We start from the raw sequence: 23,864 nt of genomic DNA, 5'->3' as shown, positions 1-23,864 counted from the left end.
ACATTTTCTGGTAGTACACACATTAATATAGTTTTGAAGTTGCTAAAACCCCTTAAATTACAGCTATGTTCTCTACAGAAAACATACTTTGAATATTTCCTGGTAGCAAATTATTTTTTGCTCCAAGCAAAATGTGTGCTTTCTGGAATTTGTAATTATTGCCACGGACCAGATTCATATGAATAAGCAGAGTCTCTAAGGATTTTTCTTTAAGGTTATTTTTAATATATTATTTTAAATATTTTTGAGAACTATGCACAACTCTTTTTAAATTGCCTAAAATGTTGTATTTTTAAATGCAACAAAAAGCATCACAATACACTGTGTGTCTAATATTAAACTTGTAATTTAACTTGTACATTTAAAATCTAGAGGTTTACATGATCATAAACTGTGTTTTATTTTAAGAAAAAAAAATTTTTTCTTTCTAACGTTTACCGAAATACATAAGAGCGAGAGTTGACGTTCATTGGCTGCTAGTATGAGTAACTTAAATCTAACTTCGTAATTTTATTTTACTGGATTAAAGCACACTCATTTATTCACTTTACTTTGATACATTTTGAAAATTAACCATCTATAAATATATATTTATAAATCGCCTGCCATAACACCCCCAAAGGGCACCGAGTAGCACATTCGTTGCTTAGCGACAGGTAACTACCCAGCATTTCCTTCACACGGAGCTGTGCTTCCGGCGTAGAAGAAGACGCTCATGCCGTTGTGCACTTCATTGGTAGGCACTTTTATAATGGGACTTCTTTTTGTAGCTAAGCTAGTGAACCCAGTTGAGCTAACAGTGCACAACAGTGCATCCGTCTTCATTTGATCTTCGCTCCTCTTAACTAGACTTTTTGACTTGTGTCTGTTAACGCTAGCAGCGGGGGCTGAGGAAACGTGACGCTTGCTAACAGAAGCTAGCTCCACTATGTTGAAGCATGGGCAGTGTAAAATACTGACTCTTTTATACTGTCTGTGGTTTCAAAGAAAAGTAACTGCAAGCTGCAGGTGTACGGTTTCTGCTCTATCACATCTCACTGCGCTAGAGAGAGGTTAAAGAGAGCAACGTTTCATGTTGTTTATCCATGTGCTAATTACTAATCTGTATTTAGCAAACGCGCTACACTCGGACACCAGCGTTTCCCCATTAGCTGATGCTTACGATCCCCCATGTTTATCAGAAATTCAACAGTATGTACATACAATCACTGGCCCCTTGATTAGGCACACCCTGCTAGTTTAATCTTCAGAGGTGCGTTAATTCTACGTGTCATCGATTCATCAAGGTGATGTAAACTTTTGATTCACAGTCGCTACAGATTGGCCAGTTTGCCAAGAATATCTTCCCCACACCATTACACCAATACCAGTACTGTTAATACAATGCATGATGGATCCATGCTCTCATGCTGTTTTTGCCAAATTGTGATCCTACCATTTGAAAATTGAGACTCAGACCATGCAACATTTTTCCAGTCTTCAATTTTACCAGTTGTTGCCTCAGTCTCCTGTTCTTAGCAGACAGGAGCAGCACCTGATGTGGTCCTTTGCTACTGTAGTCATCAACATGTTTCTTCAGAGATGCTCTCTGCATTCCTTGGTTGTAACGAGTGGTTAATGAATTACTCTTGCCTTGCGATCAGATTGATGCAATCTGGCCATTCTCCTCTCACCTCTGGCAGCAACAAGACATTTTCACCTACAGAACTGACACTTTTCTTCCTATTGTCTTTAAACCCCAGTAGCTCAGATTAGCCCATCTGGCATCAACAGCCATGGGTTTCTCCTTCTTTCTGATGCTTGCTTTGAACTTCATCTCATCTTCTCTTCATGTCCTCTGGAACCATGTCTACTATCCTAAATGGATTATGTTACTGCTATGTGATTGACTAATTAGATATTTCCATTAACAAGATTTATGGTTTTCTGTTTTCTAAGAACTTCTATCTCAGTGACTGTGCTCACAATGTGATGTTTGGGAATTTGACGTGTTCATATTTGAACCAGAAATGGGTAATGTCATATAATGTGATCTTATTCAGTTACCAGAACTGCAGAACTAACATGATGATCTTGCCACTCGTATTAATTTATACTAGCTTCTAATCTGGCCAATGTAAAATCATAAGACGCTACAATAAAATAGTTAAATGAAACATTATTTTTAAAAGATTTACTCATTCCAAGAGTTACAATGCTCTGTTTTATGAAATTTTTTAGATGAAAAGCATTCAAGCTGCACCGTACTATCACAGCAACAAATTTTCCAATCTAATCATTACCAGTCACGCACAATTTTAATGAACTCTTAGCTCTATAACTAGCTTTTTCCATGTTATTGTGTCCTTTGAGTTTAAGTCTTTGTAAATGTTAGATTATTTATGTCTGCTAATATTGGCATTATTTGCTCTGTTATTCTTCATCAGCTATGAGTGTACTTGTGCTCCAAGACAAGTCTGTCAACAGAGCAAAAATGAGCGGCCTGGATCAGGACCAGCGTCATCATCCCAGTTGCCGGGAAAAAACACTGGCCTCTGATTCATCCGACTCCCGTGAGCTTCCCAGTCAGCAGCTCCAGGGGCTCAAATTGGCATCACATGCAGTGCTAGAGGAAGCACAGCAAAGGGGCAGGTTAAAGTGCTCTAAATGTGGAGGCTCGAGGATGTTCTTCTGCTACACATGCTGCTCCTTAGTGGGCATGAGCCTGCAAGATGTCCCCACAGTGAAGGTTTGTAGGAGGTTAGGACTCACCTGCTTTGTCTTTTAACAGAGGCCTTCACCATTGTCTTAATTGGTTGCAAAATGCCTTTTTTAAAAATTATTTAACGTTAAATATTTTGGCATGATGTTGCTGAAATCCAACTCTCCCCTCGACCTGACTTTACACACTGTGTGTTACACTCAGCTTCCTGTGAAGATAGACATCATCAAGCATCCCAACGAGACAGATGGCAAGAGCACTGCCATCCACGCCAAGATTCTCGCACCCAGTGACATCACAATATATACTTACCCCTGCATACCTGAATACCAAAAAGACAAGGTTAGTTCTTTTTTATCCTTGTAGTTGTGTTTTTTATCCTAAAAGAAAGAATGGAGTTTATTTAACTGTAAAACATGCTGTCTGCCTTGTACCTTATGTGGCTTCAGCTAACAATTACGTTTATGATTGATTCATCTGGAAATTACTTCCCAGAAAACTTTTTTGTATCTTCACTTGTCTTGTTTTCACTACTCAGTCAAATAGCATATTCAGTTTTCTATGACACAACACAGAAAAGCATGTGGCATGTTTTGTTTGGAAACAGAGGTTAAATTGATCATCAAAAGTGATTTTCTCTCATCTACTAATCCATGTGTGTCAAACATATGGCCTACAGGCCAGAACAGCGCTTCAAAAGATCCCATCAGGCCTGCTGGATGGCTTGTTGGAGTGTATAATATAAAGAGCGGGGCGGCATATGTAGTTTTTGGACTTTTCTGTGTATTTAGTACCAAAAAGACTTAAAAGCTTCGAGAACTAAAAGGGATCGTGCGAACTGTTATTTTCATCCGATCCAGTGGTCGGAATCATTGTAAGTTTAAAAACTTTCTCAGTGACAAAAACATTACACAAGCACACCATAGCAAACTGAGGAAAGGTGATTGCGCAAAGGAGCTGCGCCCGTGTGTTTCACTGAGCTCACTATACAACAGTCTTGAGTCACTCACCATTTTTTCTTCCAAGACGAAAGCAATTTTTTTGTTATTGAGCAATAGTTCTTCAGGCTTTCTGAAGGTCTATCAAAGTTTGTCTTTGGATTTTGGCTGCTTTTTCACTCATTGTTTTTAGTCCAGTCTTTATACCTGACCATTTTATTAAGAGGAATGTTTGTTTTGTTTTTTTGGTTTGTTAAGCCACTCCCCTTTTGTAAACTGATGGTTCCCTTTCAGAATTTACTTTACACTAAAACCAATGGAAGTAGTTGAGTATTTATTATGCAGCGGCTTTTGCTAGTTTTGAACCAATGTCTGATATCACTGACTTAGCATTTTCTTTGGCATCTATTAGTCTTTTTCTTTATATTGTTGCTTACAATAATTCTCGATACTATGTTGAATTAACTGTATTCATTTTAGTGCAGAAATCTAATTTAAGCGTATGTTCTGAAACTGTTGCTCTCCACTAAAGTCAAATTGTAAATGCTTATCTTTTGCATTTTGTACCGTTGTTTATTTTCAGCATAAAAATCTTAGATTTTTACCCAGTCTGCAAACAACCAGTGAAACATTTCTAAAAGATTTAGATTTATTTGCTGCAGCTCCATTCTTCAGTTCAAAGCTCACAGCACTTATGCAATCAGATTGTTATTTCAGCTGAATGAGTTTAGTCCACAAGCCATACATTTGTATTGTTTTTCTTGTCTTCTCATTTATTTAAATCAATTGATTTAGTGTTTTCACTTCTTCAACTTTATCCCTCACCTGTCAAACAGTTTACATCCTGTTCTCTGCTTCCTAAATTTAGCCTTTTATAAATCACCCCACTGTAAAAACACGTGTTCGAGACACATTTTATGCCCCAGCACAGTTTGCATGATGGCGTTCCTCTCCGTCTTCGCTCGCTCCAGGTGGTGTTGGTATTCCCTGGTCCGAGGGCCGTCTCAGTTCAAGACATGATGAAGTGTTTACATGACAGGTCACACGACTCCGCTGATGAACCGTGCAGAAAGAGGTTAAAAACTGAGCAAGTTCAAGGTTCCACACGCACGTCTGAGAGCTCAGAGTCGGGGACGCCAGATGAAGCAAAAAGCTCAGTGTCAAAGGTGGATCCCCTACACAGGGTGGTCTTCATTGACAGCACATGGAACCAGACCAATAAGATCAGCACAGACGAGAGACTGCAAGGTAATCATGAAAGATTGCATTTGAGTGGGTTTCCAAAGAACTCGAGACTGCTGGTGATTATTCACTCACAATTGAATTTACCATGATCTCACGATGTTGTGACTGACGTGTTTCTCCCCCAGATTTGCTCCAGGTAGAGTTGAAGATGAGAAAAACGTGTTTCTGGCGTCATCAAAAGGGCAAGCCGGACACTTATCTAGCTACTATCGAAGCCATATATTATTTTCTCATGGACTTCCACGAGCATTGCCTCGACGAGGAGTACAGCGGAGAATACGACAACCTTCTCTTCTTCTACTCCTACCTGCACTCAATTGTTAACAAAGCCAAAACCTCTGCTGGAAAATGCTGAAGAGGACAGACTAAAAGACATCAAACACTGTAGCTGAAGCGTTTTATGTTAATAGATTCTGATTATGCAGAAAAATAATTTTTAGTTTTTGAACTCGAATGACATTTTCTTATGCATGAATGGACAGTGTGACCGTAGTAGTACAAAGAAAGGAATTTCTGATACATTTAAACATTTTAATTTACAAATTAGTGCACAATGATGTTTGTGTTCTGCTGTAATCACATTTGTTGCAGACCCAATAAACTTGTTTTTGTAAAATAGGTATCTCACATGCCAAAAATTGTAATAACTTTTAAGTTCTTAACAATTGTACACGGCAGTAATGAGTTGTAATTAGTAGAAGGTCTCTCGGATCTTTGCTTGCAGACTGTCACAAGTTTTCTTGGCATCTCCCAGCAACATAGATGTGTTGGGCTTGTAGAAAATGGGGTTATCTACTGCAGCGTAGCCCACACCCAAAGTACGCTTCATCACTATCACCTGGTGGTAATAGTAAGAAAAGAAGGTGGTATATGATTAGATTTTTCTTATTTTGGTACTATATCCTCAAACACATTTCATCTAATAAAGGCAGACCAACCTGTTTGGACTTCCACACCTCCAGGACCGGCATGCCAGCAATTATAGAGTTGGGATCTTCTTGCGCCGCCGAATTCACCGTGTCATTGGCACCGATGACCAGCGCCAAGTCTGTCTCTGTGGGTCATAAACATTTACACGTTTACGCACAAGGCGGATGAACTCAAACTCCGGCGCTGCACTAATCTCCCTCCACCATAAACAGAACCATGTGTGTCAGCCTGCGTGCCTGGTTGCTAAGAAAACAATGAGTGTTGTCCTAATAACTTGGCACATCCAAGTATCCAGACATAACATGTGGCCACTTCAAGAGCAGATGAAAAGGAACGGATGCGTTTATTAAAAATCACCAATCGAGTAATTTAATCCAACACCTCCCTGCCAAAGTGACAGCCGTGTAACGGTAAATATAACAGATCTTTCTAGAATTTATTTTTAAAAACGGAGCTTGCCTGGGAAGTCGTCATTGATCTCATCCATCTCCAGGACCACGTCATAGGGAACGCCAGCCTCGGCCAAGAGTACGTTCAGCTGGCCGGGCATACGACCGGCCACTGGGTGGATGCCAAACCTGTTGGAGATGTTACAGCACATCACTGATTTTTCACTGAAAACCTGTCTCACACACACACACACACACTGATAAAAGAATGTCCTGCCTTGTGTGTGTATATACACACGTGTGTACAAACTAACCTCACAGTCTTGCCTTGTTCCTTCAGCATCTTCACCATATCTGCAATAGGATACTGGGCTTTGGCCGCACACAGACCCCAACCTAACAACATAAATATAGAAACTTGCAATAGCTGAGCAAATTGGCCTTAGTAGGAATATAATGGTTATATCTTATCTACATACTCCATAATCCCTTTAGGTTGCTTGAGTCTCCTGTCAAACAGCTTTTCTTTTATTGGATGGGTGCCTGGTCATAGATAAGCATTTCACAGCTATTGTTCATTTCTAAATGACAGGCACAGCAGTCCTGCAGGACAACAGTAAAGCCACATATTCATCACCCTTCATTCCTTCTTTTGTCCTCCACCACCACAAGACTCCTCTCTGTGTTAAATCATAGCAGCCAAAAGTCTGAGAGACATTTTTCTAAGGAAAACTTTTGCATGTGTGGTGTGCATTGGGGTCCCCTGCGTGCAAAGAGCTAGTTACCCTCTGTCTGCATAACCCCTGCTTAACCTTGGTGGTCAGGTACCTTCTAGAGTTCAGCATTACCCCTAATCGAGTTTTTCCAAGCCAGTGACTTGTATCCTGTATCTTCTATAATTCCCCAAACAGCCGGAGCCTTCTGTTTCCTCACTGCCGTGCTTTGTTGTTGACAGCACATGGAGAGTCTGGACCGAATAGCCCTTATGATTTTTCACTGTTTCTCTAATCAAACCAGCATGTTCGACCACACAGCTGTCTCTGCACCAATTCGGAGCCATTGGAAAAAAAACAGCAATCCTGGTATCCAAGCTACACGGAGTGGTTCCTCTCGCACAGGCCGTTCAACAGCTACTCATTTGTCAGACAAGTCTGGCTTTTCTGCTTAATAAATCATGAGGGCATTATCTCACACTCTGAAATCCAAACCACCATTATTTAGGCCCCGTGGACAGTTTGTGAACAAACTACTCCCTCTTGTGGTCACTACAGTTCAGCATTCTGAGTTTAATGAAAACGCTACCATCAGATGCCTGACCATTTCCAAGTACTCTGCAAAACATTTGGGCTTTCCCAGAGCTGTTTTTGATCTCACAGAGCAACTTTTTTTGCTTGGTTTTTTTGGTCAGGTGAAAGCAGTTATGTGGGAGATAGATGATGGTACTGATCTAAACTAATGATCTGAAAAATGACATTTGGACTCCACGCCATCTACTGACAGGAGCACCAATATAAATCTCTTATGCTAGTCCAAGTTTCTTTCTACACCTGTCTACACCCGTCTCTAAAGGGCTCCATCTGTTTCCAGCACCGTCTCCACCCACAACTGGGGGAAAAAAGTTTTTCTACTTATGTAGAAGATTTAAAGCTTCCACCAAAATTTGCTTACAGACAAAGTGGCAAATGACAAAAGTAGCTGACCTTTGAAGAAAAATATAAATCATGGTGGAGCATTCTTCCAATGCACTGATTGCAAGCTGGCTTTAGCCCAAATTCTAACAGTTTATATCAGTTTACATAATTTTTTGTGCAGCACTAAAAAAAAAAAAAAAAAATCCCCAGATGAAACAACTTATAGCTAAGGACTTCAAAAATGAGGAAACTTTGGGTGAAGCACAGTGTTATCTAACTTTCTACCTGCTCTTCATGTCTGCTTAAGACTTAATTAACAACTGATAACACAACACACCTGAAACCAATGTTGGAGTGCCAAAAACAGTTTCTTAAATGGCCATTTGAAGCTAACACAAAGAAATAGACATACCAAAACACTTTGTCTCCATTTTAACTCATCTGTTTAAATTCAATCTTTGAGCTTAAAGACATGGCTTCATTAACACATAGATGCCATTACAGGTGGCTATATATCTGTCTGCTGGCCTTCACCTCAGCTAATTCATTTTGCTGGAAACCCTTCAAACGTGAGACCCAGGGAGCCAGAACTGGCCAGCCAAAGAATCCAAGCTAGCCCACCGAATCAGCTATGGAAAAGACTTACAGCTTTTCCTACTAATAAAGACCTTCCACATCGATTATACCAAAGTAAATTAATAGATAAGCAGATCACAGAAACTTCCCGTTTTTATGCTTTACAATCTTTTTTTAAAAGGACATTATCAGTCTCTTAAATAAACAAAGGGGATTTCGACCAGTCCAGCCCACTTAAGGTCAAAGTAGGCTGTACGTGGCACAATGTAAAATGAGTTTGACATCCTTCCTTTAGCCCTGCATTTGTAATGCTTATCTGATAAATAATATGGCACGCTCTGAGACAGCCAATTAAAAAAAATTAAATAAAATCCAAGATCCAGTTCAGTGAGTAAGATTGCATTATTTTACCTGCATGTTACATAGTATACACAGTAGACGTTTATTATGCATTTTCTTAGTGCATTATGCTCAAGTTGTTCTCCATATTGGACATGGCCCAATGACTCGTCATTTTAAAAAAAAATTAAAAGAAATGATGTATCTTCATTCGCTGCAACCTGGAATCCCTCCCCAATCAAACAGGGTGTTACACCAAAAACCTCCTTAGAATAGCTTTGGTCACTAGATTGCTGTGGTCAACCATATTTTGCCACCATTAAATATAAGAGCAGCGCAAGGTTATCACCAGCAGGTTGGGGGGAAACAAACAAAAATAAAACAGCACATTTTCCCTATCAGCCTGTAGATGCCAGAAAGTCACTGTCTAACCTCTAGGCTTTTATGAATAGGGTCTTCATTCACTTGATCCAACATGACGACACAGGATTCTTCTTCTCTCGCTCTCCCTCTCTCTTCTCCTTTCGGCGTCTCCCTTTAGTGGTCGCCACAGCAATTCATCTGCCTCTATCTCACCCCTCCCCAGCATCCTCGTCTGTCACACCCACCCTCTGCATGTCCTTCACTACATCCATGAATCTTCTCTGTGGTCTTTCTCTTTTCTTGCCCGGTAGCTCCATCTTCAACATCCTTTGTCCAATATATCCACCATTCCTCTTTTGCCCATCTCTGAACTATATCAGCTTTGCGTCTCCAACTTTGTTTCCAAGCTGATCAGCCTGCTCTGTTCCTCTGATGTACCCAAATGAAAATCTTAGCATCTTCAGCTCTGCCAACTCCATTTACGCTTCCTATTTCCTAGTCTCCAAACCATACATTACAGCAGGTCCCTCTACCATCTTGTAAACCTTTCCTTTCACTCCTGCTGCTATCTTTCTGTCAAAAATCATCTCAGTCTTTCCACTATCCTAAATCTCCACCTGCTCCACCCTGCCTGAACCCTTTTCTTCACCTCTCTTGTGCACTGTCCATTGCTTTTGGATGGTCGGATACACTGCTAATCAAACTAGATAGTGCAACCTAATAACTAAATACAGTCACTTACAAGTGGGGTACTATTGTGGTAATATAGGTACCTACATTAAACGAAACAAACTGATAAAAGATCAGTTTCACAGATTGGTTGGTTAGAAAAAGTTACCAATGACAAAGCTGAAAATTACATTCCTCAACAGTGCTTCGAGACATCTGTAAAACAGTGTGTACCTGGAGTAATGATGATGTTGTTGGCTTCTTTGATTATGTCAATGGTTTGGTCCACATTGACCTCGGTGTGAGTGCCAACAATCTCCATGGGCTTACCACCCAATGTTGAGGTGGTGCCGTACCCGCCCAGGATCACGTTTGGCAGGGAGCGGTTCATAGCCTTGAGGAAGAAGCAGCCCAGTGACACGTTTGTATCCTTTTACTTCATGCATAATGCTGGAAATGTGCATCTACTCACCACACACATGATGTAGGAGAGAATTGCACCAGAGGAGCCAATCAGCGCTCCAACAATTGTCATGAGATTGTTGTCAAGCAAGAAGCCTTCGGCACATAGTGCCCATCCTGAGTAGCTGTTCAGCACAGTAATGACCACGGGCATGTCAGCACCTCCGATGGCTGCTGTTAGCGTTACACCCTATGACAGGTTGAATCAGAAAAACAAACAAGTATTTTAACATATTCCAAGTTAGCTAAAACAATTCTTACATTAAAAATCAACTGCTGAAATGTAAATTCACTGAAAGAGATGTTGCCAATCCCCCCCACCCCCTGCCTGTTGGCAGCTTTAATAATGGTCACAAACTCACCATGACAGTGGAAAGCCCAGACACTCCCAGCAGGCACCCCATGCCAGTACCATAACTGGAACTAAGCATAAAGGGCACCATGCCTCCAACAGATGCTGCCATCAGACTGGCATTCAGCATGTGCCGTCCAGGTAGCAGCAGGGGGGCAGAGCTCAAAAGACCTACAACCAAAAAACACATTTTTCAGAGAGGGAAGAGAAACTGTTCTCACACTTTTGTAGGGTTTAAAAGGAACAAGACAAAACAAGTGAGCGTGCTTTTCTTTAACCAGTGTCAGGTGTCTTTGAACCCTCAGACTTATCTGCGAAAGCCTCTAATCAGCTGTCTGAGCATCTGTCTCATCCACAAATCAGCCAGCAACCCTCTACCAACCACAGCCATCCAGTCACTGGCCTGCCCTTCCCATGGCAAATTACCAGAGAGCTTCTCATGTGTTCCTCTTGATTGGTCGGCCTAAAGCGCAAATTAGAGAGTGCTGACACTTACACAGAAACTCCTGGATTTAAGAGGGGATCTTTGGCTTTCAGTAGATGAAAGGAACAATCAGCAGCCGGCCAGACAACCTGATGTGTTTTCATAGAGATTTGTGTGTAATAAGAAGAGCTATGGTCAGATCTGACAGGGACTGACCTCGTCAGATATGGACTGACAATGTGCAAATGAGAGATTAGTGTCAGATCGATTACCTTGAAGCTTGCCATAGGCCACCAGTGATCCACTGAATGTGACGCCTCCGATGTAAGTGCCCAGGTAAGCCACAGTCTTGAGCACACCTGCAGCTGGGTGAGTATCCAGGTGAGGGTACTCAATCATATACTCGGCAATGCATGTGAGAACAGCCGCCAGGCCCACAAGGCTGTGGAAAGCTGCCACAAGCTGGGGCAAGTCTGAGATTTCAATACGCTTGGCAATGGTCAGACCTGTAGTTGAGATATGAAGAAAGTTTAAAAAAAAAAAAAAATTTAAACACCAGAACTACACTTCGCATGCACATTGGCAGAGTCTGACTGCTAGAAACATTTAGGGCATTGAAAAAAAAACATGAAATTAAAAAAAGAAGAAAGAAAAAAGGGGAAAAAATGGTTAAAAGGCAGACACCTGCTTCTAGTTATGGGGCCTGTTCTTCAAAAGGTAATCCCAGGAGTTCAAAGTTGAGGATTTAATTGCGTTTTCTTGAAAACTAAGCGGCTCTTAATGCTGTGTGTATGCGCTCATTCTTAGGATGATTACACTGCCATTCATCTTCCTGCTTCTTAAATTACGATTAACATGTACAACAGAGTGATTGATGCATGTTATGAATTAGCTAGGAGGAGCTAATAACGAAACAAACCGCTAGACTTCAGAGGAGTCATGCCGAAACTTGATCAATTTGTTTTTTATTGAAAACTGAAACCTTGAGGTGCTACGTTATTTGCAAGTCTCCTTCACATGACCCAATGAAACAGCAGGGCATACCGCTTGAGTTGTTATAAGATGAAATTAGAAGCGCTGTGAAGCTACAGTGGGCATTTTGCAGCACAAGAGGTTTTTTTGGGGGGCAGTTTAAGTAAAGAAATATCAGTGAACACAATATCATATCCATTTTAGTTGAATGCATGGAGCCACCTACCCAGGGTTCCCCCACCGGCCATAGCCAGAGACATCTGAGACAGCAGCTCCGGTGAGGGTTTGAGGGCACCGAGGGTGGCAGCAAGGCCCCCTGCCACTCCCATCATGCCGAGGGCGTTCCCCAAGCGACTGCTGCTCTGGGCAGACAGGCCGGCCAGCGCCCCGACACAGCACAAACCTGAGCCTAAGTACATCATCTGAGGAGAAAAAGTGAGAATCAGCATTTTATCATAGCTACATGTTGAGAATGGATCAATAAGTCATCAAAGAATCGAGAAGCAGGATGAAAATTAGTTTAAAGATGAGAGGTAATCCCAATTAAATGAAAGCTTCTGATCTAGACCTGACATCAAAGTGGACCCAGTCTGTTAATCTACAGGGTTTGTTTTTTTTGTTTTTGTTTTTTAAATAGTCTTACATTCTACTTATCATCTTTGTATGGCTCACACTTAAAGAAAATCCCTATATAGCCTCTACCAGGCCTTGATACAGCCCCACAGTGAACTCCCTCAAAGAAAAGATTTGAATAGCAGGTGGGTTGGTTTCTGTGCTCAAGCCAGAACTGTGTACCTGACATGACCATAATGAGAGTTTCCCCATCTCACTGACTCATGCAGAGCCAAGAGTAGAAAGGGAAAAAAACATGTTTAAAACGCATCCACTACTGCAGTAACAGAATCTATGTGAGAGAAAAAAATATATATAAAAAGCTTAATAGGTTCTCTAGGGCGCATCGTTCCAAAACCAGCTGAGAGATCCTCCCAGTACAGCATGCCCAAACACTTCACCTTGGAGGTCTCTAACCAGATGCATCTCAGAAAATTCAAATATTTAAAAGAAGTTCAGTATTTCCCATCAGTTAGTTACAACAAGTGAAAATTTTATATATTGTAGACTCAAAAAAATATGTCATTAGAAGAACAGTATAAATACCTGTAAATGATTCAGCCTACTTAATACACACAACCACAATCATGGAGAAGACTGCTGACTGGACACTTGTATAGATGATTATCACTGAGTCTCTTCTCAAGCAGGATCATTGACTCTTTTCATAGAAGGTCATTAATATAGCACATCAAAACACGTTAATGGAAAGTTGACTGAAATGGAAAAGTGTGGTAGTAACAAGAAAAGTGTCCACAGGTAATAGGGACGCCTGCAGCCTTGAGAGGTTTGTTAAAAAAGAAGTTGATTCAAGAGCTTTGGAGAACGAGTGGACTGAGGCTGGGGTTTGATCTTCCTAAGATCAAACAAAGATCAGAGACAAAGTCAAAAGCATCTTACCTGGGTCAATCTAAAAAATGACTGGACTATTGTGCAGTGGTCCGAAGCCTTTCTTTGCAGATGAAAGTAAATTTCACTTTTTATTTCTAAATCAAGGTCCAAGAGTCTGGAGGGAGCGCAAAGAGGCACACAAGCCGAGGTGTTTGAAATCCAGAGTGAATTTCCTGCAGTCTGATGGTTTGAGATGCCACATCATCTGCCAGTGTTGCTGATGTTTGGCCCACTGTGTTTTATCAACTCCAGAGTCAGTGCAGCTGTCTGCAAGGAGGCTTTAGAGAGCTTCAAGTTTCCATCTGCTGACAAGCTTTATGAAGATGTTGATTTTCTTTTCCCAGCAGGACACGTCACTTTCACACCGTGCCAAAACTAGTACCAAATGGCCTGCTGACCATGTTATTACTGTGCAAGACGGGCCAGACAACTTGACCTGATGAGAAACACCTGATCCAATACAGACAAGCTATCAAAGTAGCATGGGCTTCAGAAACAACTCAACAGATCCACAAGCGGATTGCCTCCATGGCAACCTGATGCAGTAATTCATGCAACAATCCAGTACTGAGAGCAAAAACAAACACACTCTTCAGAAGTTGGACATTTCTGTATTTGAAATCCTTTTTTGATCGCGCTTAACTTTTCTATTAAACTGACATAACTGCATTTATGTTCATATGGTAAGCCATATTTAAAGTTAACATAATATTTCAGTTTCAGTCTAATAAATATAAAAATTAAATTATGCATTCATTTCATGGTATCTTCATTTTGTAAGATACAAATTTATACATGAAATTAGATGCACTTTCTAGCAAGCAGAGGTCACCACACTAAAGTACCAGACAGAGTACCATCTACTCTACAACAGCGGTCCCCAATCCCCGGGCCACGGACTGGTACCGGTCTATGAGTCGTTGGGTACAGGTCCGCGAGAGTTATGGCTCGGGTGTGAAATTTATGGTTTTCAGGGTTTTTATCATTAACTCGGTTTCCCTCAGTCTTTTCCAGTGTCTTATGAATAAAACTTTTTTGCTCCCAGTACAGGTTTTATTTTGTTGATTAGTACAACAAATCCAAGACATCTTAAAGGCCAGTCGGTGAAAATATTGTCAGACATAAACTGGTCTGTGGCACAAAAAAGGTTGGGGACCGCTGCTCTACAAACAATTAATTTCACTGTCACGCTACTTAATGCACATTACATTAAGTAGGGGATTGTCAGTGGAAACAAATCTGAGTGAGATGACATGATGTGCATCGTCTCACCTGCTCGATGCTGTACCCAGCAGCCACAGAGGCTCCATATCCTCCAACAAATGTAGCCCCAGGCAGCAAATACAGGTAATTGTACTCAGGAGGGTCGGTGGGCCGTTTAAACATGTCCAGCATCCTCTGGGTGATCAGAAAACCACCTGCACAGGTGCAGAAATAAATGAATGAATTAGCCGTTTTCATTTGTTTGGGTGGGAAATTATTTATGTTCACTGAAGCCATTTTTGTGTCCAGTGTTGAATGTCACACCAGCAATGTTGATGGAGGAAACGAAGGCAGCAGCCAGAGCAAGACTCTCGGGCAGGGAAGAAGGTGTGAGACCTCCACCCATCAGCACCAGGCCTCCCACCGCAGTCAGACCTGACAGAAAAGAATTTGTTAACAAATAAAAAGGAATCACTCAAATATCACCACATCTATACAGATTTTCATGACTTTAATGAGTTCTGACCTGAGATGGCATTGGTGACGGACATGAGAGGTGAGTGCAGAGCGGGGGTCACACCCCACACAGTGTGGTATCCCACTATCCCACCCAAACCAAAGGTGGTGACCATCTGAGTGAAAGCAGCATTGGGCGAGATGATGCCTAGAGCCAGACAGGTAGACAGGCCTAGAGAGAGACAGAGCAAGGCAGTGTTGCTGTTGCCATGTTTGTGCTTTCCCTGCTGCTGTAGTTTCAAGTTTGGTTTCCAGTCCCTTCTTAACCATTGAAGGAATGGAATAACTGAATAAGACAAATAAACATGTCGTTTTATTACCAGCTATTATGATTCATAGTTTCTCTGAAAGAAGTGAAGCGAAATGTTTGAATTTACTGAAAAATATATTCATCGCTGTGCTCAGTTACAGGGGGGCTTCCAAAGGTCACAGTAAGATCTGTTACAATGACTTGTTTTAAAAATGGAAAAATTACAAAGTCAGACTGGAAAGTAAAGGATTTTTCCCCTCATGAATCTTACAATGAAATCCCAAAGAGACATGCTTAAATTGCAAATTGCTTTTCTTGTCCACATACAAAGGTTTCCAGCACATATCCATTATGTAGAAAAGCAGTCCCACTTTACATTTCTTAGTTTTTGGCATACTTGCCATACCCAAATGTTTCAGATCAAACAGATTTTAATATTGGATAACCTGAGTAAACAGGTTTTTAAGGGGGAAAAAGCCACCCCAACCTACCTGAAACTTCTATGTGAAAAACCACCTCCCCACTAAATGTAATAACTGGTTGAGCCACCCTTGGCAGCAAGAACTGCAATCAAGCATGTGCAAAAACTGGAAATGGGTCTCTCGTGACTGTGGAGGAATTTTGGCCCACTCTTCTTTGCAGAATTGTAATTCAGCCATATTGGAGGATTTGAGCACGAATAACCTGTTTAACCTCCTAAGACCCAAACTTCATGGTATGCATTTGTAATTTCGCTTTGCCATTTGGGCTGATTGGGAGCTGATGAATGTAACAACAAAGAGTTACGCAATTTATTTTTTTTAACTGATTTTTGTTTCTGAGGAAAAATGAGAGCCACATATGAGGACATTCACATTAAATTTCGATTGAACAGTGGCAGCATGATGTCCTCGTAAGTGGATATCAGGCCCTTGTAGAGCAAAGTTTAGTATTTTGGTCTAGACAACCCAAAATGTGATGTCCACATATGTGGATGCCAGGTCCTAGGAGGTTAAGGTCAAGCATCTAAATCTGATTCAAGTCCACAATTTGATTAGACAACTCCAAAACCTTCATTTTGTTTTTTTAAGACATCAACAGATGGACTTTCTGGTGTGTTTTCAGATCACTGTCCTTCTGCATAACCCAAGTGTGCTTGAGCTTTGGGCTATAAACTCATGGCCAGACATTCTCCTTCAGGATTTTCTGGTAGAGACCAGAATTCATTGTTCCATCAGTTATGGCGAGTTGTACAGGTCTTGAAACAGCAAAGCAACCCCTGACCATTACATTACCACCACCATGTTTGATTGCTGGTATGATGTTCTTTTCATTAAAGGCTGTGTATGCCAGATGTAACTGGACTCAGATCTTCCAAAGATTGTTTTAACTTTTACCTGAAAGGCCAGGTAGGTTTGGGTAGCTTTTTTCCTTAATAAATGAAATAATCATTTAAAAACTTCTGCATTTACTTAAGTTATCTTTGTCTAATATTAATGTCACACTAACACAAGCCATTTAAACTAGGGATGTCCAACTTGAGTCCTCGAGAGCTACTGTCCTGCTGCTTTTAGATCAGGGGTAGGCAACTTCAGGCCTCGAGTGCCAGTGTCCTGCAGGTTTTAGATGTGTCCTTGATCCAACGCAGCTGATTCAAATGGCTAAATTTCCTCCTAACAAACGGCGGATGAGGGCTGCCTGAAGAGTAAACTTCAAGTACTGAATATCATGTCACTTATTTATGTGCAAATGTTTAATAACGAAGAACATTAAAACATTACTGCTGGCCACATGTCGGCAAAGTTATGTGACATTAGTGACGTTTGTACTAACTTGGTTTTAAAGCCTTTACTTTAAAATATACGCCGTTCAATAGCTGACCTTAATCTTACAGAGAATGATCAAAGCTCATGTAGAAACAAACAAAGAAATGAACAAAAGATTTTCTCCTTCATTTCTGTCAAACAAAGCTGTATGATTTAGTATCATGGTTGCTAGGCAACCTGGGCAGCGCAACGGAGGCTAGACCGTCCCATTTCACAAGCCTCGCACTTCCGGCCTTAGCGGTCTTTAAGTACGCGGCCCTTGAGGATCGTTGAGGCTGCGTACTTTAAGGCTGCAGACCCTGAATTGGGATACAGCCCATGTTCTCCAGAGGTCTGGGAATGAACTAATCATTTGATTCAGATGTGCTGACCCAGGGTGATATCTAAAACCTGCAGGACACTGGCACTCGAGGCCTGGAGTTGTCTACCCCTGTTTTAGATGCGTCCCTACTCTAACACAGCTGAATCAGATTGTTGGATTACCTCTTTTCAGCATGCCATCCATTTTGGCAAAGGTCTGATAACAAGCCAGTATTTGATTCAGGTGTGTTGGAACAAGGATGCGCTTAAAAGCTGCAGGACAGTAGCTCTCGAGGACTGGAGTTGGACACCCCTGATTTAAACCAAAAGATAGTGAAAATTGATATTTTACTTTAATTGGATTATTTGCATGCTTTAATTTCAGTACAAATTAATGTTTTACACAGAACAAATCCTCTCAGTGAAGCCAAATAAAGCAGTGCTAAATGTCCCAGAAGTCTGAATACTTCTGTGTTTGTGTTTAACCTGCAGTGTAGACACCAGCAGAGGTCATGGTGCGGTTGAAGGGCGAAACGGACGCCACTTTCTCGGCCTCCAACTCTGCAACCGTTTTCTGTTTCACCGGCGATGGCGGGACTGTTTTTGGAAGGGGTGATGGGAACATGTTCTTGCCTTCCTGAATGCACCAGAAAACACACAAGAAGACCAGAGTGAGGAGAGAGGAGTCCACAAAAGATTTGCGTGAGAAACAGACAGCAAGACTTTCACACAGTGGGTGAGCTCTCGAACACGAACTCGTGGACGGCACAGGGGATTACGCTAAACAAAAAAGCAATCACAAACCAGTTAGCAGTGGTTTTGAAAGATAAATTCTCTTTTAAGGGGCTGAATAATGCTTAGTGTAACAAGAGGTAAGCTGATATGTCCTATTGAGGTTGCGTGCTTATTCTGCCATAAACAATGTGTCAAAGCTAAATTCCTGGAAAAGTGTATTTTGAAACGTTCATAACATTCTTGCTGGGATCCAACTTGAGCTATTCCCAGCTGGGACTCTGTTTTGGTACTCAATTGGCGCTCTAGCCAAGCATGACAGGATCTGACAGCGCATGAGAGGGAAGGAGGGATGCCAGTGGGGATGGAAGCTGACAGGAGACAGTCACACGAAAAAAAAAAAAAACTCCACCTTCATAACAAGAGTCCCACGGATGACGTGGTCAATTGTTCCATAATCAAATTCTTCTTTGGGCTCATAGTGGAAGTATTCCTTGTCTGGACTAATGGCCTTCAGAAGCTTCAGTATGTTGTTTGAATATAGACTGCTGGCTTGGGTGGCCATGCGGCTGGGCAGGTCTGAGTAGCCGATGTGTGTTACTCCCTAGTTAACAAAAAAGTACATTATTCATACATAAATAAATCATATATAACCCAAATCAGAAATACATCTTTTGCATTCCTTAAAATTATCCAGTTTATCCAAATGTGCAAGCTAGGCCAAAACGTACCCTGTAAACATGCAGCTGTCCGGGCTTTGTGGTCTCGATGTTGCCCCCTGCCTCTGCAGCTAGATCCACCACTACAGAGCCATCCTTCATAGACTCTACAAACTCCTTTTTGATCAGTATGGGTGCACGCTTCCCTGAGTGAGCATAGGACCACAGGTAGAAAGGAATGAGATGCATCAAACAGCATCATGCTGTCTAACAAAGAGGATAGTCAATCCGTATTAAAGATGTAGTGACCCTCATGAAAGCGACATTATGGGGTTGATGGGGCTTAAGCCATAGACAGTATAGAAAAATTGGACGAGGCCACTGTGCCATCATACGTTGGTTAGTTAGATCTAGTTGCAAAGTCCAAAGCGGAGGCTTTTCGCCATCGCCACCTCTTTTGAAAGTGATGAGTGAGGGGCAGACTAGCAGACAATTTACTCAAGTGTCAACAGATAAAATTATACGTTGCTTATGTTTAGGACCAACTCCCACGAAGCCTACTGAGTCCTTAGCTGCTAGATTAAATAAAATAAGCCAACAGCGAGTGAAATTCTTAGCACACTTGCAGAGCAATATTTCATATGTTTATCTCTAATTGACGTTCAGTGTTGCTGTGGAAAAGATGAAATAAAAGCAAATAGTGATGAAACTTTTGATGCCAAACGATAAAGGCAAAAGTGGCTTAAAGTACCGATGTGACTCACCGGGAATCAGGGCAGTGCTGACAATAATGTCGACCTCTTTACACTGCTTGGCAAAAAGAGCCATCTCAGCCTCGATGAACTCCTTTGACATCTCCTTGGCATAACCGCCAACACCCTCGCCAGACTCTTTGAGGTCTACTTCTAAAGGCTCAGCCCCAAACGACTTGAACTGCTCCAGAGCAGCTGGCCTGAAAGTCAAGAAGCAGCCAGCCTATCAGCAAAATTCTGTCCATCATTAATAAGCCTGCAGTTTGAGGCGTTGCCAACCTTATACCTGGTATCAAACCCTCTGACTATGGCTCCCATTGACTTAGCTGCCCCGGCTGCTGCCAAACCAGCCACTCCACCTCCAATAACCAGGACCTGTTTACAACAGAAACATCCAAATGTACCAAGATTTCACTTCACACTTCATTTTTAATTTTAAGTATACTGAAAGGAAAGAAAACGCTGTACTGACTGTCGAAATAGATCATGCTTGGTTGAGTAAAACATAGACTATTACCTTAGCTGGAGGCACTTTTCCTGCAGCTGTAATCTGACCAGTAAAGAACCTGCCAAAGTGGTTGGCAGCCAGAACCACAGCCTTGTACCTACATAACAAAAACTCAAGTCACATTTACATTAACTAAACAAACAGATGAAATCTGGACTTAAAAATACATTTTTGTTTACCCAGCAATGTTAGCCATGGAACTGAGTGCATCGTAGCCTTGTGCAATGGTAACTCTGGGCACCTGATCCATGGCCAGCACAGTGCTCTGCCTCTGTGACAGCTTATTCATCAGCTCCTGGTTCTGTGCTGGATAGATGAAGCTCACCAGGGTGGATTTGGGTTTCAGGAGATCTACCTCACTCAAACTGGGGGCTCGAACCTAAAAAGAAAAAAAAAAATCTATTTTCCACTCACAATTAAATATAACTGACAGATATGTGGATCTAGTTTGCTTATGTAGCAGCAAATCAAAACATCAGTGCTCATTTTCACAAAGTATACAGATTACTCAAACCAGAGGAGAGTGGTTACTTTGACTGGAACATATCAGGAAGCTCAAAGTGATCATTGGTGTCAGATGCTGCACTGAGATGAGTCTATAGTATGAGGCCTTAAGAAGATTGTTGGTGATTACGGTTTCTGAGCTGTGAAGCTGCAAAGAAGAGTCTGATCTGCGGCCCAAAGCATGCCGGGTACGAACCTTAAGGACCAAGTCTGAGCCGAGGGCTCCCTTAACATCAGTAATGGTGGCTCCAGCATCTCTGTACTGCTGATCGGAGAATTTTGATTCGTCCCCGGCGCCGCTTTCCACCTGCACCCTGAAGCCCTGTTTGACCAGCGCCTGCACCCCAGCCGGAGACAGCGCCACGCGACGCTCATTCTGTAACGTCTCCTTAGGAACTCCAACCACCAGGTCCTTGTAGAGCACACCTGAGGTCAAAAAAACAAAACAAAAAGAAAAAGGGGGAAATAAAACAATGCAGCCGAGAGTGAAGAACTTGGAACTTGTCACACACAAAAAAAATATGCACAAGACATAAGTTTATCTTCTTTTACGCAACAACGCAGCAGGCATGCGCGTACAGCTGAGATTTGCGTTGCTGGAAACAGTGTCAGGTTACACATTTCTCTCCCTACATGGTGTAGTGACCTCGCCACCATGGAGACATTATTAGCAGGTGATTGGCACCAGGCCAGCACACACACAGAGGCCCTGCAGTCCTATGCAGACACACTCCAAAGTCAAACTTAAAAGATTTCAGCAACTCAAAACTTTGACGAGCACTCTGTGCCGTGTGCCTCGCACACAGCACAGGCTCCATACACAAAAGGCTGTCATCAGAATCAGCTGCACTGCTGTCAAGTTTTTACAGGTCACCTTTAACTGACCTCTCGTCCGCTCTCACATGTTAGCAGCTCTCACGAGCAAAGCCGCCGTCTGCTTTATAGCAGCTTCCCCTATTTTGAGAACATCTCTAGCAACCTGCTGCAAACAGTTTGTGATCTGCAGTGGAAGTTTTCCACTCCTTTGGCCGGCCGGAGCTTGTCCTTGAGTGAACCGTTACGCTCTCATTCCTCAAGTCAGACACGAGAAAGCACGCAAGCCCAGCCTGTCCTCTGTGAAGCAGAGAGATTTGTAAATTTCCTACCTCTGGAGGCCTTTTGGTCCCATAACACAGGGAAAGTCCTGAAATGCCTCCTTCCAGGGAACTTCAGATGGACCCCTCGCTGGGACAGAATGACAGAGGAGCTACAGATGCAGCGGAGAAGGGTCGACATGGCTGCTGAGCGTCCGCCCTGAGGCTCCTTCTAAGCTCTTGATTACGAACACAAACAAGGAGAAGTAGAGGTTGGCGATAAGGCGACACTACATCTACAGTCAAATAAAAAAGAACATAATTTTTTAAAAATACCCTCAAAGCAAGTCCCGGGCCCCCCTTTCCCCAAGTCACACACTCAGACTATGCGTGCTGCGAGGCCTACAAACAGCAGAGTGACATTTCAGCCGCACACACACATGCAGAGCACAGGGTTGATTACACACTCCAGGCTTCTCTTCGCGAGAACTGGAATTATGACGGCACAGGGGGGAAAGTGTGCCAAGTGTGGCCTGGTTGTTGTGAGCCGGAGAAGAGCAACCAGTGTGCAGATAACAAAGGGGGGGCTGGAGGGGGGACAGCTCAGATACAGTCAAGACTGGAAAAAATGTGGTGTTTACAAATGTTGGTCTGTCTTATATAAAGACAAATAATGCCACAACCAGAAAGACAAAACAAAACACATGACTGTGGAAACTTGTCATGCTTTGGTTGATGTTTTGATTTCTGAGTCACAACAACGTTTTGCTGTTTACCTTCCCTCCCATTCATTCATTCATTCATTCATTCATTTTACTGAATCACACTCAAATCACTGCTCCTCATTCTCCAGTAATCTAGTCACACACTCAAAGACCGGCTGATGGACTTGCTTGTTCTCACACTTGCCTTTCAGGTTTCCAGAAAGAGCGGGTTTCACAGCAGTGTCACCTGCGAGGTTCCTATACCCCCAAAATCCTTCCCGTCTGCTTGCAAGGAGAGACAGACGACCTTCCACAGTTTCCTTATCACTGCCGGACTATTTGAGTATAAATAGTAAGCCCACGTGACTTCAGTCATCACCACCTCTGAAGCAGCTAAACTCCTTCAGGCCCTGCGCAGGCTGATACACTGCCACACTCCCACAGAATTAAGGGCTGGATTAAGACGCCCGGGAAGGAAGACACTGGCTGGTCATTTTATTTTAGAGCGGATGAACCGACCGGCTATGGTCCTTACTGTGCAATAAAGTAGCTGTTAAAACAGTATCAGTAAGAACAAACACTTTCAGTCTATCTTGGGCACAAGTAATTGGGGACTACCTGGTGTCGGTGTTGTTAATTAGGCCAGTGAGCATTTTCGTTTCTGCACACAAGGTGACGCCAGAGAGTCAGAGAACGCTGTCCCACCTGTAAATGGTTGGACGGCAAAAACTATTACTGCTCCCTCTCTTTGTTAGTCCCTGTCACGTGATAATGCAATCTTATCGGTTTATAAATTAATATTTACATTTATATTTACATAAAATCCCATAATTGCATTATAGATAGATAGATAGATAGATAGATAGATAGATAGATAGATAGATAGATAGATAGATAGATAGGAACAATTAATAATAATGGTAATTACGGGAATAAAATCATTATTATATTATATTATGTTATATTATATTATATTATATTATTCTTTTTTAATGTTTACTTGATATTTGAGGAATAACCTCAGTACAAAACATGTAGCCAAACATTTATTCACACAATAATAGGTCATTTTTAGCAGGTAGGGTTTTTAAAGTATCTTATCCATAGTTTTCTAATGATTGTTGTTTATGGCAAATTCTTTTTCACTTATTTTCATTCCAATCCTTAAACCTGACCATTTTCAGAGAAGTGTTTTTTGTTAAGCTAACCTAACTCTGACTTATGAATCATTCAAACATAAAAAGGCAAAAAGAGAAAAGAAAAAGCATAAAAAGGCACCTTACTCAAGAGATGGACCAGCGTTGTGCCTACACATTACAGACAATTTAGCAAAGAACCGATTTCAAATCTTTTCTTTGGAGAGT

At 41.8% G+C, this 23,864-nt stretch overlaps 2 protein-coding genes across 4 annotated transcripts; one reads left to right on the top strand and one right to left on the bottom strand.

Annotated features, from left to right (window-relative positions):
• The first annotated feature begins 623 nt into the window (after window positions 1-623).
• Window positions 624-5,502, top strand: dtwd1 (DTW motif tRNA-uridine aminocarboxypropyltransferase 1). Of its 2 annotated transcripts, none has more exons than XM_026163492.2 (5): window positions 624-736; window positions 2,427-2,728; window positions 2,906-3,043; window positions 4,611-4,887; window positions 5,010-5,502. In XM_026163492.2, the coding sequence occupies exons 2-5, from the start codon at window positions 2,429-2,431 to the stop codon at window positions 5,237-5,239; spliced, it is 945 nt and encodes a 314-aa protein (XP_026019277.1). In that variant the 5' UTR covers window positions 624-736; window positions 2,427-2,428; the 3' UTR covers window positions 5,240-5,502. The 2 variants fall into 2 exon arrangements, with proteins under 2 accessions (XP_026019277.1, XP_026019287.1); XM_026163502.2 differs by lacking the exon at window positions 624-736 and adding an exon at window positions 1,156-1,286.
• Window positions 5,402-22,847, bottom strand: nnt2 (nicotinamide nucleotide transhydrogenase 2). Of its 2 annotated transcripts, none has more exons than XM_026163458.2 (22): window positions 22,706-22,847; window positions 21,869-22,035; window positions 20,920-21,149; window positions 20,399-20,598; window positions 20,229-20,316; window positions 19,998-20,086; window positions 19,724-19,911; window positions 19,032-19,165; window positions 18,713-18,904; window positions 18,055-18,205; window positions 15,224-15,385; window positions 15,022-15,132; window positions 14,767-14,912; window positions 12,218-12,413; window positions 11,292-11,525; window positions 10,606-10,766; window positions 10,254-10,433; window positions 10,016-10,175; window positions 6,518-6,599; window positions 6,274-6,392; window positions 5,823-5,938; window positions 5,402-5,722 (listed from the first exon to the last, which is right to left on the bottom strand). In XM_026163458.2, exons 2-22 carry the CDS (start codon window positions 21,996-21,998, stop codon window positions 5,576-5,578), a joined length of 3,216 nt encoding a protein of 1,071 aa, XP_026019243.2. In that variant the 5' UTR covers window positions 21,999-22,035; window positions 22,706-22,847; the 3' UTR covers window positions 5,402-5,575. The 2 variants fall into 2 exon arrangements, with proteins under 2 accessions (XP_026019243.2, XP_026019234.2); XM_026163449.2 differs by lacking the exon at window positions 22,706-22,847 and adding an exon at window positions 22,133-22,278.
• Between the last annotated feature and the right edge of the window lie 1,017 nt (window positions 22,848-23,864).

The sequence above is a fragment of the Astatotilapia calliptera genome, chromosome 1 (assembly GCF_964374335.1).
Source record: "Astatotilapia calliptera chromosome 1, fAstCal68.1, whole genome shotgun sequence".
Lineage (NCBI taxonomy): Eukaryota > Metazoa > Chordata > Actinopteri > Cichliformes > Cichlidae > Astatotilapia > Astatotilapia calliptera.
This window is presented reverse-complemented; position numbering and strand designations above follow the sequence as displayed.